The sequence below is a fragment of the Sinocyclocheilus anshuiensis genome, unplaced genomic scaffold (assembly GCF_001515605.1).
Source record: "Sinocyclocheilus anshuiensis isolate Anshui unplaced genomic scaffold, SAMN03320099.WGS_v1.1 scaffold373, whole genome shotgun sequence".
NCBI lineage: Eukaryota > Metazoa > Chordata > Actinopteri > Cypriniformes > Cyprinidae > Sinocyclocheilus > Sinocyclocheilus anshuiensis.
Window position 1 is genome coordinate 1,405,915 of NW_015537962.1, and position 12,713 is coordinate 1,418,627.

General features: G+C 33.4%; 1 protein-coding gene across 4 annotated transcripts in view; it reads left to right on the forward strand.

Annotated features, from left to right (window-relative positions):
- LOC107667379 (cyclin-G-associated kinase-like) overlaps positions 1-12,713 on the forward strand; it is a 52,918-nt gene that overhangs the window by 22,086 nt on the left and 18,119 nt on the right. For 3 of the 4 annotated variants that reach the window (XM_016459062.1, XM_016459036.1, XM_016459053.1), the window contains exons 11-16: positions 3,876-3,996; positions 6,535-6,540; positions 7,348-7,397; positions 7,500-7,648; positions 8,422-8,544; positions 8,894-9,027. In XM_016459062.1, coding sequence (XP_016314548.1) covers positions 3,876-3,996; positions 6,535-6,540; positions 7,348-7,397; positions 7,500-7,648; positions 8,422-8,544; positions 8,894-9,027 — 583 coding nt within the window. The remainder of the gene's footprint in view (positions 1-3,875; positions 3,997-6,534; positions 6,541-7,347; positions 7,398-7,499; positions 7,649-8,421; positions 8,545-8,893; positions 9,028-12,713) is intronic. The other variant, XM_016459047.1, reaches the window with a different exon arrangement.

A 12,713-nucleotide genomic window follows, 5' to 3' on the forward strand; every position in this document is an offset into this window, starting at 1 on the left:
GTGTTTCAGCGCGTTGTTATGGGAAGAGTGCATCCACAACAGGATCACACATTCTGACTATAGCACGCAATAACTGCGTCATTTTGTACATATATAAGTTGTAATATTATGTTTATGTTGTATTAATATTAATCTCAGGATGCATTTCCTTGAGTTAAATAAGCTGCCAGCAAAACGCTTCAGTTTACCGTGTTCATTCAGCTCTTCAGCTTCAGCACGCGCTACTCAAACGGCTGCTATTTAAAACTGTGGTATTAATGTGTTACTTTTTCAAAATCATTGATACATTATTAATAATAACAACCACTTGTATTTTTCTCTTATTATTTTCATCAACAATATGGTTTAGTAATTAAAATCATTTAATTATTGTCCGTGCAGAGGCTATTCCGTTTTATTGATCTATGGCGCATTCATTTTGATTCTTTACACATGTAATGATGTCCAGTGACTTGTTTGCATTATTTATGCATTATTTTATTTATTTGTAAGACTTTTTTATGACTAAATTTGGTAATGGGAGAGTAAAATTATTTTTAAAACGTACACCGTTCAAGCTAGGCTGCTTATGTTGAAGTGTTTGGGATGTGGCTTTTAATGATGAGACCTTTTTTGTAATCAGGCTCTCAAAAAGTATATAAAAATTTGGATATAGATTTATCAGCCAACATATCGGTTATCAGCTTTCAAAAATAAAGAATTATCGGTTATCGGTATCGGCCAAAATTTTCATATCGGTGCATCCCTAGTTTACATGCATTACGTTTGGAAGTTTCTCTTTGTTTTCTGGTGCCATTTACATTTTCAGTTCTGTAACATGCACATAGTTATTTTAGATAGTTGTTTTTTGTTTGTTTATTAATGTTTGTTTTAGTCAAATTTTTAGTTTCAGCTATCCTTGTTATAATTGTTTGGTTAGTTATTTTTAATGTTTGGTTTGTTAGTTGTTTGTTTGTTAGTTATTTAGAACATCTTGTTTGTTTCTTTAGTTAGTCTTATTGGTTGGGTAGTTATTATTTTTATTTATGTTTGCTGGTTCTTGTTTTTGGTTAGTTTTTTAATGATTGCATTATTCTCATTAGTTTATGTTGAATGTTTTTTTGTTTTGTTTAATTTTTAGTTTTGTTAATATTTGTTAGTTATGTTATTAGTTATTATTAGTCGGTTTGTTTGTTTGTTTTTTACTTACACAGATTATAACTTTAGTTATTGTTTGTTTTTAATGTTTGTTTGTTTGTTAGTTATTTAGTTGTTTCTTTAGTTTGGTCTTGTTGCTTGGTTGTTGTTTGTATGTTTTTAATGATTGTTTGAATTATTCTTTTGTTAATATTTGCTAGTTATTATTAATCTTAGTTATTAGTTGTTTGGTTAGTTATTCTTTGGTTTATTAATGTTTGTTGTTGATTTTTACTTAAACAAGTTATAGCTTTTTAATTATTGTTTGGGTTGTTCATTTTTGTTAGTTATTTAGGTATTTTTGGTTGTTGGTTAGTTATTTTTTATTCATGTTTGTTTGTTCTTGTTAGTTTTTTATGATTGAGTTATTCTTGATAGTTGTTGGTTGATTTTTGTTTTATTTCTTAATTATCGGTTTGTAAATGTTTAATTATTTAGTTATTTTTGTTTCTTTTTTAGTTTTTTTGATTGTGTGTTAATGTGTTTTAGTTTTTGTTAGTATACATATACTCTGCTGTGAAATATTTCATCGGCTGTGAATTTTCCTCTTTGTGAGTGCATGTGTAAAGTAAAACTCACAGTTCCCCTCTACAAATGGTAACATGCAGCATTTAATAATATACACAAGTAATATCCGGCACAGTTGTATTTTTGTACACTTTGTTAAACTGCTGAAAAGCTCTTAATACCACAGATTAATGTATTCAGGAACTGGCTGAGTTGTGTAAAACAATGATTTGTGGCTTTACACATGCCAGCTTTTGTGGTAATGAGAAGTACTTTGTTTGTGAGTGATTCATATCAAAGAGTATTTTAGACTTTATTAGAGAGAGACAGGATACAGCATCATCAGTCATATCATTATTCTTTTGTTAAAACTGCACACGCAGTTTGAATGAGCTCTTTAAGACAGCTTTGAGTTCTTCTGCGTGACTTCTTACCTGACAGACATTCACACACAAATGCATTGAAGTGTTTATACATAAAGACACTCACTCATGCAAGGAACCTGAACAGCAGTGGACGGATGCATCAGCAAGAACCAACTTTGAAAATGTAGCTAGCCTTGATATTTCAGCCAGTATGATGTTACATGAGTGTAACCTTCCACCTACCATCACACTGTCATAATACTGTACACAAACAGATAATGCCTCGTACATACCCCTGCCCCCATATTTACTTCAAGGGACAATTTCTCTCTCCATTCTGTAAGAGGATTGGCCCTCTGGTGACCATCTTCTGAGTTTACTCTGATTTTCTGACTGAACGCAGTCAGAAAGTGATAATACCACACACGTAACTGCACACACGATCTTGTTTTTTAATTTACAGTCTAAATTTCAGCCCATTATATGGGTCATATTCTACACTTTTGAAGCATTTCCTTTTTCACCTTAAATCCACTTGCTACTGTACCTTCAAGACTTCTGTATCTAAATAATCTCTTTTATCTATGCATACTATTGTAGTTCACACAATTTTGGTTGTTTTTTATTTGTTCTTTTTGTTAATGTCTGTTAATTATTTATTATACATTAATGTTTGTTGTTGTCTCTAGTTAACAACAAGTAGAACTAACAACTAAATGAGCAATATTTTTACAGTATTTTTGTTAATGTTAATAAAAAATGCAGTAAAAATGCATTAACTAATGTTAATCGATGCAACTTTTGAATAATACATTTTTTAGTTAAAAAAAAATATTAGTAAATGTTGAAATTAACATGTTTATTCATTAACAAATGCTGTTGGTTTATGTTAACGTATATTAACAAATGAGACCTTATTGTAAAGTTTTACCAGTTATTCCTGTTTCTTATTGGTTGGTTGATTTAGTTAGTTGGTTAATTTTATTATTATTATTATTTGTTTGTTAGTTGGTTTAGTTTAGTTATTTATTAACGTTTTATTATAATCATTTGTTAACGTTAACTATGAACTAACAAGAACTAACAATGAGCATGATTTAGTTAGTTATTTAGTTACTTTTTGTTTGGTTAGTAATTTTTTGTTGGTTAATGTATGTTAGTTATTTGGTTTTGCATCACAATGCGAAGGTGTAGGAATACAGAATAAGCATTTGATATTAAGGATGCACTGATATATTGGTCCATAAAAGCATTTGTTCATATTATCTAAGTAATGAATAATAAAACCAAAACCAACAAACTATACTAGTCTGTATCGGCAGATGTCATTCTAAATAAATGGTTATCATATTGACCCAGAAATTTTGTAGATCTTAGACCCAAATGCTAAGATGATGGCCATCTCACATATATAGCCACAGAAATTTGGTAAACTTTGTGTCTTATTCTGTCCATGAGTAGCCAACTTAGACTGAAGAGCCCATCAAACCCATATAAAGCCTCCAACCTCAGTTTGTATGTTTTACAAGGCATGAACATCCAATATAACTGAGAAGAGCGAAAAATGCTGCTTGTTTACAGGGTAGTGTTTTCAAAACTCTTAAATATCTGTTAAAGTTTTGATGGCATGAATCTCAGAAACTTTAGCATTTTAGAGTGAAATAACCCCTAGATCTGATCATTTGGGTTGTAAAGAACAGTTCTTTGTGTTATGAGATGGTTGTGAGTCATTGCATAGAGACATTTCTTGTGTGCATATGTCAAATATATTCATCAAAGCTGTTGTCCTGTAAAAGCTCTTTTGACAAGCGTTGTTTGAATCTCCAGGTGTGTATGACACAGACCCGGCCATGGGTGGAGGCTTCCTGGATATTCTGAAAGGAGGAACCGAAAGATTCCTGACCAACATCAAAGACACTTCCTCCAAAGTCATCCAGTCGGTGGCCAGGTGAGCGATGCATTCAGTCTGCAGTAAAACACCCCTGCGGCTGTCCCATATTAACTAGTGCACACGCCTTGCTCGAGTGTGTTTTGGCTTGCCTTGGTTTCGTTATGATGCTTCTCTTTCCGCTGAGCCATTGACAGATTCAGCCGAATGGCGGAAGAGGACATAGTGGTGGATAGAGTACTAGTTATCTGCTGGCGGTTAATCTGATATCACTTAATCTAGCTCACAAACAATGCCACCCACTGCTGTCTTTGAGAATGTTTTCCAAAGTCTCTATTCCTAGTATAAATAGATTAATAGAATAATTATACTAGCTTCCTTTCAGCAAATTCTGCAGTAGCATTACATGTATTCTTCACAGAGGGAGTGCATTGTGGCGAAAACATCCATTCAAGATGGAGGACTAAGCAAGAGAATTCTTGATTTATAAATATATTTTGTTTAATTTCAAAGTTATAATATATAATAATGTATAATATAATAATTAAATGAAGAGTATTTTACCCCAAAATTGCACTACATGTATTTGTATATCTCAAATCAGTAGTATTATGACATACTATTATACAGTAGTAGTTTTTAATATTTTGAATTAGCTTTTGTTTTTATATTTTCAACTTTCATTTTAATTTTAGTTGAACTTTTACTAATTTTATGTCTTTTAAAAAAAAACATTCCTATCTAGCTTTTTGAAAATTTGTGTCTCTTGTCATTTTTTAAATATTTTTAGTTTTAATTTTAGTCATTTTATGGTCTTTTGTCATTATACATTTTTAAATATTCCTGATTTTAGTTTTAATTTTAGTAGGGGTGCTCCGATTGATCGGCTACCGATCACTATCGGCCGATAATCGCTCTGGGAAGTTTGATCGGCGGTCTCTATAAAGGCCCATATCAAAATACTGATGACACACCTGCTGATGACACACCTGCTGTGAGAGGTTCAGCATGACATGCAGCGGCACCATCTCAATCTCTGTTCACACATACTCTTGCTTATATTTATTGCATTTAAACACGTCTATGAAAAATTGTATTACTGTACTGCGTAAAAAGAGAATCACAATGCTCAAAACGCATTTTCAGTAACAACGTTTGGATTTGAAATCAAAATGGATAAATGTTGTGTTTGTGGTAAACAGCCGCGGATCAGGAGCAGACCTCTGTGTGAAAGCAGAATGAGTCCGTGCTGCTTCTGCACCGCTTATGTACCGCACATTGACTGCATACGCACTGCAGACGGTGTATGCTTGTCCCATTATAAAAACAAAAATGCACTGCATGATCAAACATTTAGGTGAGATAATTATATATATTTTTTAAAATTGTCAAAAAAATGCCCCCCTCCACCCCTCAAATTAAACCCCCCACCCACAAGATTCACCTTAGAGGGGAATTCCCCCCATTTTCCAAAATGAAATTCAGGCCCTGAATGAATGTCTGTAAAAATCCTGTCTGGAGCATCACTATAAATAATTCTACATTATAAAAAGAAAGCTTCAAAAAGATCGGTATCGGTGATCGGTATCGGCAGATACTGCTTCCTGTGATCGACAATCGGTGATCGGCCCAAAAAATTCTGATCGGAGCACCCTTACATTTTAGTAATTGTAATATTAAATAAAAAAATAAAATTAATAATAATGTCTTTTGACATTATTATTTTTTAAATATTCCTATTTAGCTTTAATTGTTTTTTTTTAAATATATATATATATATATATTCATATTTTATGATTAATAATATTAGTTTTAATATTAGTTAAAGTTCTTGTAATTTTATGTATTTTGTCATTTTTTTATGTATTTATTTATACATTTTCCTATTTAGCTTTTCATTTATGTTTTTAAGTTTTAGTAATTTAGGTCATTTTAGTTCTTATTTTATTTCAGCTCTATTTCATTTAACAGAACTTTGATAGTTTTAATTTTAGTTACCAATAGCAACACTGACTCAAATATAAAAAATAAAAGCAAAAAAATAAATGACAGTATACTACCTCATTATAATGCATGCTGCACAATTATTCCTGAACATGTGAGTCATGATATCCCCTTTAATGAATAATTGTCTCATATGAAGCATTTCTTTTTAATGAGTTAGCCTGGGGCATTTTAATGTAGAATAACATATGCTTATGCATCATACTCAAAACAAAGGACATTTATAAAATTAAATGGGGTCAATTCTGAGTCCATGTTGATTCGATCATGATTATCTTCATAATAAGGTAAATTTGATCTGTCTAATTGCAGTGACTGGACGTTAATTTCTTGGTAAACTCAATCAGGGTTTTGTTTATGACACACACTGATCTACCAGATCATAAATTCCCCTCCACTCCCCTTCCATAATCTGTTTGCATTCATTAATCATGTTTAATAATTATCCCCCTCAACGTCTCCACAAGTCTGTCATGTTTATTTTCTCCTCAGTTGGCCCATTTTTGCTTTCCATTTGTTTTTGTTCATTGTCTTGTTTTGTTCATTTTGTTCCTGAATCACGTCTCTCGGTCCCAAATCGCCAACCCCTTGCAGCTCCAGGTAACTATGGGACAGCGCCTGTGTGTCTATGTTTTTGCGTTACACGTGTGTACTGTATGTGTAGAGATGGTGTGTGAACTTCACTCCACCTTCATCTCAATGCTTTGTTCGCTGTTTGTTCATAACCACAGTCTGAGTCTGCTCCCATCAGCACAGCATTACCCTGATCAGTAGTGTTTCTTGAAAGTTTAAACAGCTGCCTACTAAATCCATATGTGTGAGTGCTGCTCCTCAAATAACTTTAAAGGAATAGTTCACTATATTCAATGATATATCACACAGTATTCCAAGCCTTCTATATAAATAAATAGTGACTAAAGTTGCATTTATTTAATCACAAATACAGAAAAAAACAGTAATATTGTGAAATATTATTACAATTTAAATTAACTTTCTATTTTCTATTTGAATTTAAAATTTATTTAATTTATTCCTGTGATGCAAAGCTGAATTTTCAGCATCATTACTCCAGCCTTCAGTGTCACATGATCCTTCAGAAATCATTCTAATTTTCTAAAAAAAATTAAAAGAAATTTTACTTACCCAAACTTTTGAACAATAGTGTACATAACAGAAGGAATATAAGTAAGTCAATTTTAGTTTTTGAGTGAACTATTCCTTTAAGTTTAGTCTTTGCCTTTAGACCCAGATTTCTAACAGAGTTTGTAATAAAGTTTGTACATACAAGCCAACAAAAGTTACTCTTTTTCTTGTTGACAGGTTTTCCGTCGAGGTTTAGCTTGTAATCTAGATGTTCTTTTAGTTCTTGCATTCATGCATCTAAACATGTGTCCTGTCCTGTCTCAGTTATGCTAAGGGAGAACTGGACCTGTCCTACATCACCTCCAGACTAGCAGGTACAGTCAGCTGTGTATTACAGCTTTCAGATTCATTTTGGATGTCTTAACTCTAATGTAATGGTGTTAAAGTTATTTACCTGTCTATTTGTGTTTTTGCAGTCATGTCTTTCCCAGCTGAAGGTGTTGAATCTGCAATTAAGAATAACATTGAGGACGTGCGTCTGTTCCTGGATTCTCGACACGCGGGTCATTATGCAGTATACAACCTCTCCAAACGCTCCTACAGACCGGCCAGGTTTCACAACAGGGTGAGAGTGGACAGCAAAGCATTTGATTGCAAATGACTAACAGATTACAGGGATCTAAACTGATGTCTTATCCTAATATCATAAATCCTGTGTTGTTATTGTTAACTAAAACTAATTTAAAGGGTTACTCCACCTCAAAATGAAAATTTTGTCATTAATCACTTACCCCCATGTCGTTCCAAACCCGTAAAAGCTTTGTTCGTCTTCGGAACACAATTTAAGATACTTTGGATGAAAACCGGGAGGCTTGTGACTGTCCCATTGATTGCCAAGTAAATTACACTGTCAAGGTCCAGAAAAGTATGAAAGACATCGTCAGAATAGTCCATCTGCCATCAGTGGTTCAACCGTAACGTTATGAAGCGACGAGAATACATTTTGTACACCAAGAAAACAAAAATAATGACTTTATTCAACAATTCGTCTCCTCTGTGTCTCTCCGCATCACCGTAGCGCCATTTTGGAGAATATCCACTGAACGCAAGCAGCGTACGCTCTTCTATAAGGTTGGCACTGATGGCAGATGGACTATTCTGACGATGTCTTTCATACTTTTCTGGACCTTGACAGTGTAATTTACTTGGCAGTCAATTGGATAGTCACAAGCCTCCCGGTTTTGATTACGAAATTTTATTACATTTATTACAACCATTGAAATTGATATAAAAAGAGGATCCAGAAAAATGAAAACATTATTTAGGAAAAAATAAAACCGATTTCATAAGGCCCTACATACTGTACTTGATAAACTCATAATTGCATTGTGTGTGCAGGTATCAGAGTGTGGTTGGCAGCCTAGACGAGCTCCTACTCTGAAGAACTTGTACAGTATATGTAAAAACATGCACCAGTGGCTCAAACAGGACCAGAGGAACATCTGCATCGTACATTGTCTGGTGAGTAAACACACACACACACACACACACGGCCCTTTTCCAACAATGTTACTATTAGTGCTGTCAATCGATTAAAAAAATGTAACTAATTAATAACAATTTTTTTCTGAAATGAATCGCGATTAAATATTTTTAATGCCGTTAAAGTGAAAACAATTAATCACATGCATTAACTTGCCTACAAACAAACATATTACACTGTGGCCTTTGTTGACAAGTCATAATCTCATTTTCGATAACTTATTTTAACTTCCCAATTCATTTAATTCAGCATATTCAGAAGAAAAATTATGTTTGGGTATCCTAGTGTGTCCTGTCATCTTCATATTGTGGCTGTGTGTTTTTGCAGGATGGACGGGCAGCGTCGGCTGTGGTGGTTTGTGCATTCCTCTGTTTCTGTCGTCTGTTCTCTACGGCCGAGGCTGCAGTTTACATGTTCAGCATGAAGCGATGCCCACCGGGCATATCGCCCTCACACAAACGGTAACTTCCTGTCTTTTTCTCACTCTGTTCCTTTGAATTAAGAAGTACTGCACACCAAAATGTCAGGGCAGGTTGTTTTAGAACCGAAATCGACGCTCTGTGGATTAATTCAGTAGCTCAGGTGCATGAACATGAGCAGTGAGCCGCAGGTGTGACGGCTCTTTGGTGTTGAGGTCACTTCCTGCCACAGCTGTTCTTTGGCATGCCAAGAGCTTCTGCCGAAATTCGCAAGCTCATGGGACTCTTTTGATTCTAACCAAGTGTGAATGTGTGTGGTTACTGGATCTGATAACAGTGACTTTGTCAGCTAAATGTAAAGGAAGTGACATAACCTCGAACAGAATGTTTAGTTCTGCTGCTCACCAGAACACAAGAGTGTTGAGCTGCATTTAAAGGAATGTTCCCGGGCAGTGTTACTTTATTATTTTTATATACTATAGTATTTATTAATATTTTGAATTTGCTTTTACTATTATATTTTCAATTTTAATTTTAGTAATTTTATAATGTGCTTTTGTCTGTTCTATTTAGCTTAAATTTATTTATTTATTACTTTTAGTTTCAGTAATTTTAGTATTTCAGCTTTAGCTTATTTATTTAATTTAGCTGCCAATGAAAACATTCTAATTTTGTTTCATTTAATCTGTATATTTATTTTACTTCAACTTTATTTCAATTAACAAAAATAATTTTTTAATAGTTTTAGCTTTAGTTAACAGTAACTAGTAGGGCTGGGCATCGATTCAGATGTAAAGATTCGATTTGATTCCGATTCACAAGCTTTCGATTCGGTTTGATACTTAATTCGTTTCTCGATTCGATGAATATAGATTTAATACAAATGCTATTGATATTTATAAAACTGAACGATGAACATCAGTTTACAAATGGCAAATTAATGAAAAGAAATTAAGAGCCACAGACTTGTTTTTTAAACTCTATTTCAGGCACATTAAACAACCCTCTACATTGCGAGTAAATCACTCGCATATGCGACTAAATCTTCACTCTGGGTGACTAAATGATGTCTATCGTTAGCCATTGGCTAATATATTCTTAGATTTTACTCGCCAGTGTGTGAGTTGGAGGCCAAGTATAAGTATAGCACAGATATATTTTCACTCGCTGAACAATGACTGAGCGCTTGAGAGTTGTACTCCATCAAGCGATTCTGTGCTATTTATCTCAATGGATGCGCAGCGTACCTGTATTTGACGTACTGTAAACTCTAGTGTGAAGGCTACCGACCCTGTTTGGAAGCCAGCGTTCACTCGAATGTGATTAATATTCATGAACCCAGCAGCTCATCGATCCTTAGTGTGATGTATATTGTTATTAGTAGTAGTATTATCTGTTAATAATTAGTACCATTATTATATTACTATTATCTATTTTTTTTCAGAAACCCTGAATGACCAACAATACCTTAAGCATCACCACCAGTCCTAAGTTCAGTTAAAATTACAAATATGCATTCATTCATGGTTACCAAGTTTTAGTTCTAATCACTAAAGTTCTATCATTAAATAGTGCTTAATTATCATAATATCATAATATAATGCTTGATTGACTGATTAAGAAGCTGTGCCATTTAACAAAGATAAGCTGATTTGGTGGAATCATATAAATATATTAGTGTTGGGATGCGATTAATCGTGATCATGGCTTTTGAGAATCGACATCGAATCGACCATAGTTTAAAAAACGATTAATCGAAAAATCAGATTTTTTGCCCAGCCCTAGTAACCAGGTTATTGTTTACTAAAACTGAAACCATAAAGAAATATTTTCATTACTTGAAATAAAATAAACATTAACTGAAATAAAATAAAATATTTCAGCTAGTTGCCAAAGTAACCTTTTACTTTTTTGTTTAGAATAATATGAAGTAATAAAATAACTAAAAACTAAAACTTGATAAAAACTGTACAGACATATTTAACAAAAAACAAATGACAAACACAAAACTAAATTACTAAAACTTTAAAATTCAAATGAGAGCAGAAAATATAAAAATAAAATCTAATTCAAAACATTTACAAAAGCTATATCAATGATATAACACTGACTATAACACAGGTTCTAATGCACTTACAGTAGAAATAGGGCTGGGCGATATAGCCAAAAAAAAATATCTTGATAAAATTTTTCATATCAGTCGATATCGATAATTATCACGATAAATTTCAAATCTTTATTTCTTTCAAATTTAAAGGCAGATTTTTGCTCCCAAGTGAAAGTTGTTGAAACCAGACTACCAGAAACCAGTTAATTGTGGTTTAAACTACTCTTTATGGTCAGAAAGTAGTAGCTTGAGTTAAAACGTCACTATTGCCTTTTAAAAGCCCTTTTTTTCGAACCCCTGGTGTATTAAAGTCTTTTGAAATAAGGTCATTTGCATATAGAAAAGTGCAGTAACAGCCTGTTTAATTCAAAGGGTCAGAGAGGAGGGGGAAAATGGGCATGTAAAACTAAATCACTGTTTTTGGTACAAGAAACTTTGACTAACGTCTAAAGCAAAGCAACCGCACATGAAAAAAGTCTTGATGATAGCCTCATAAATTTGGGTTCGGCTCAAGATCAAAATGTGTAGTTTAGCTGTAGATGTACAGTCGTGGTCAGAATTATTGGCACCCTTGGTAAATATGATCAAAGAAAGCTGTGAAAATAAATCTGCATTGTTAATTATTTTGATCTTTTATTTAAAAAAATTCACTAATATCTAACCTTTCATTGAACTAAAACAATTGAAAATGGGGGGAAAATCTCATTATGAACTAAATGTTTTTCTCAAATACACATTGGACACAATTATTGGCACCCCTAGAAATTCTTATGAGTAAAATATCTGTGAAGTATATTCCCATTCATATTTACAATTTTGAGCATACCAGGGTGATGATGAACATGAAATTATCCAGCCATGGCTTCCTGTTTCACAGGAATATAAATGAGAGGGAAAACATAGGCCAAATTCCCTTAATCATCCGTCACAATGAGAAAAACCAAAGAATATATTTCTGATGTGCAGCAAAAGATAATTGAGCTTCACAAATTAGAAAGTGACTTTAAGAAAAGAGCTAGAGCAGTGAAAATTCCCATTTCCACCATCAGGGCAATAATTAAGAATTTCCAATCAACAAAAAAAGTTACAAATCTGCCTGAAAGAAGACGTGTGTCTATAACATCCTAATGCACGGTGAGGAGGAGAGTTTGAGTGGCTAAAGACTCTCCAAGGACCACAGCTGGAGAATTGCAGAAAATAGTTGAGTCTCAGGGTCAGAAAACCTTTAAAAAAAAAAAAAATCAAACAGCACCTACACCACATGTTGCTTGGGAGGGTTTAAAGAAAAAAAATCAAGAAAAGAAAATGCTCTCATCCAAAAACAATCCCCAGCATATTCTGTTGTCAGACACGACTGGAACTTCAAATGGGACTGGCTTCTATGGTCATATGTAACTAAAAAATTTGCTTTTTAGCAACAAACACTCAAGATGGGGTACCCCATGTGTACAATGAAATAGACTGCTGTATTTTTAATGTTGTGGGCCTATATTTCTGCTGGAGGTCCTGGACATCTTGTTTAGATACATGGCATCTTTGATTCTATCAAATACCAACAGATAAAAAATCAAAAAGTGACTGACTCTGTTAGAAATCTTATAATGGGCCATGTTTGGATCTT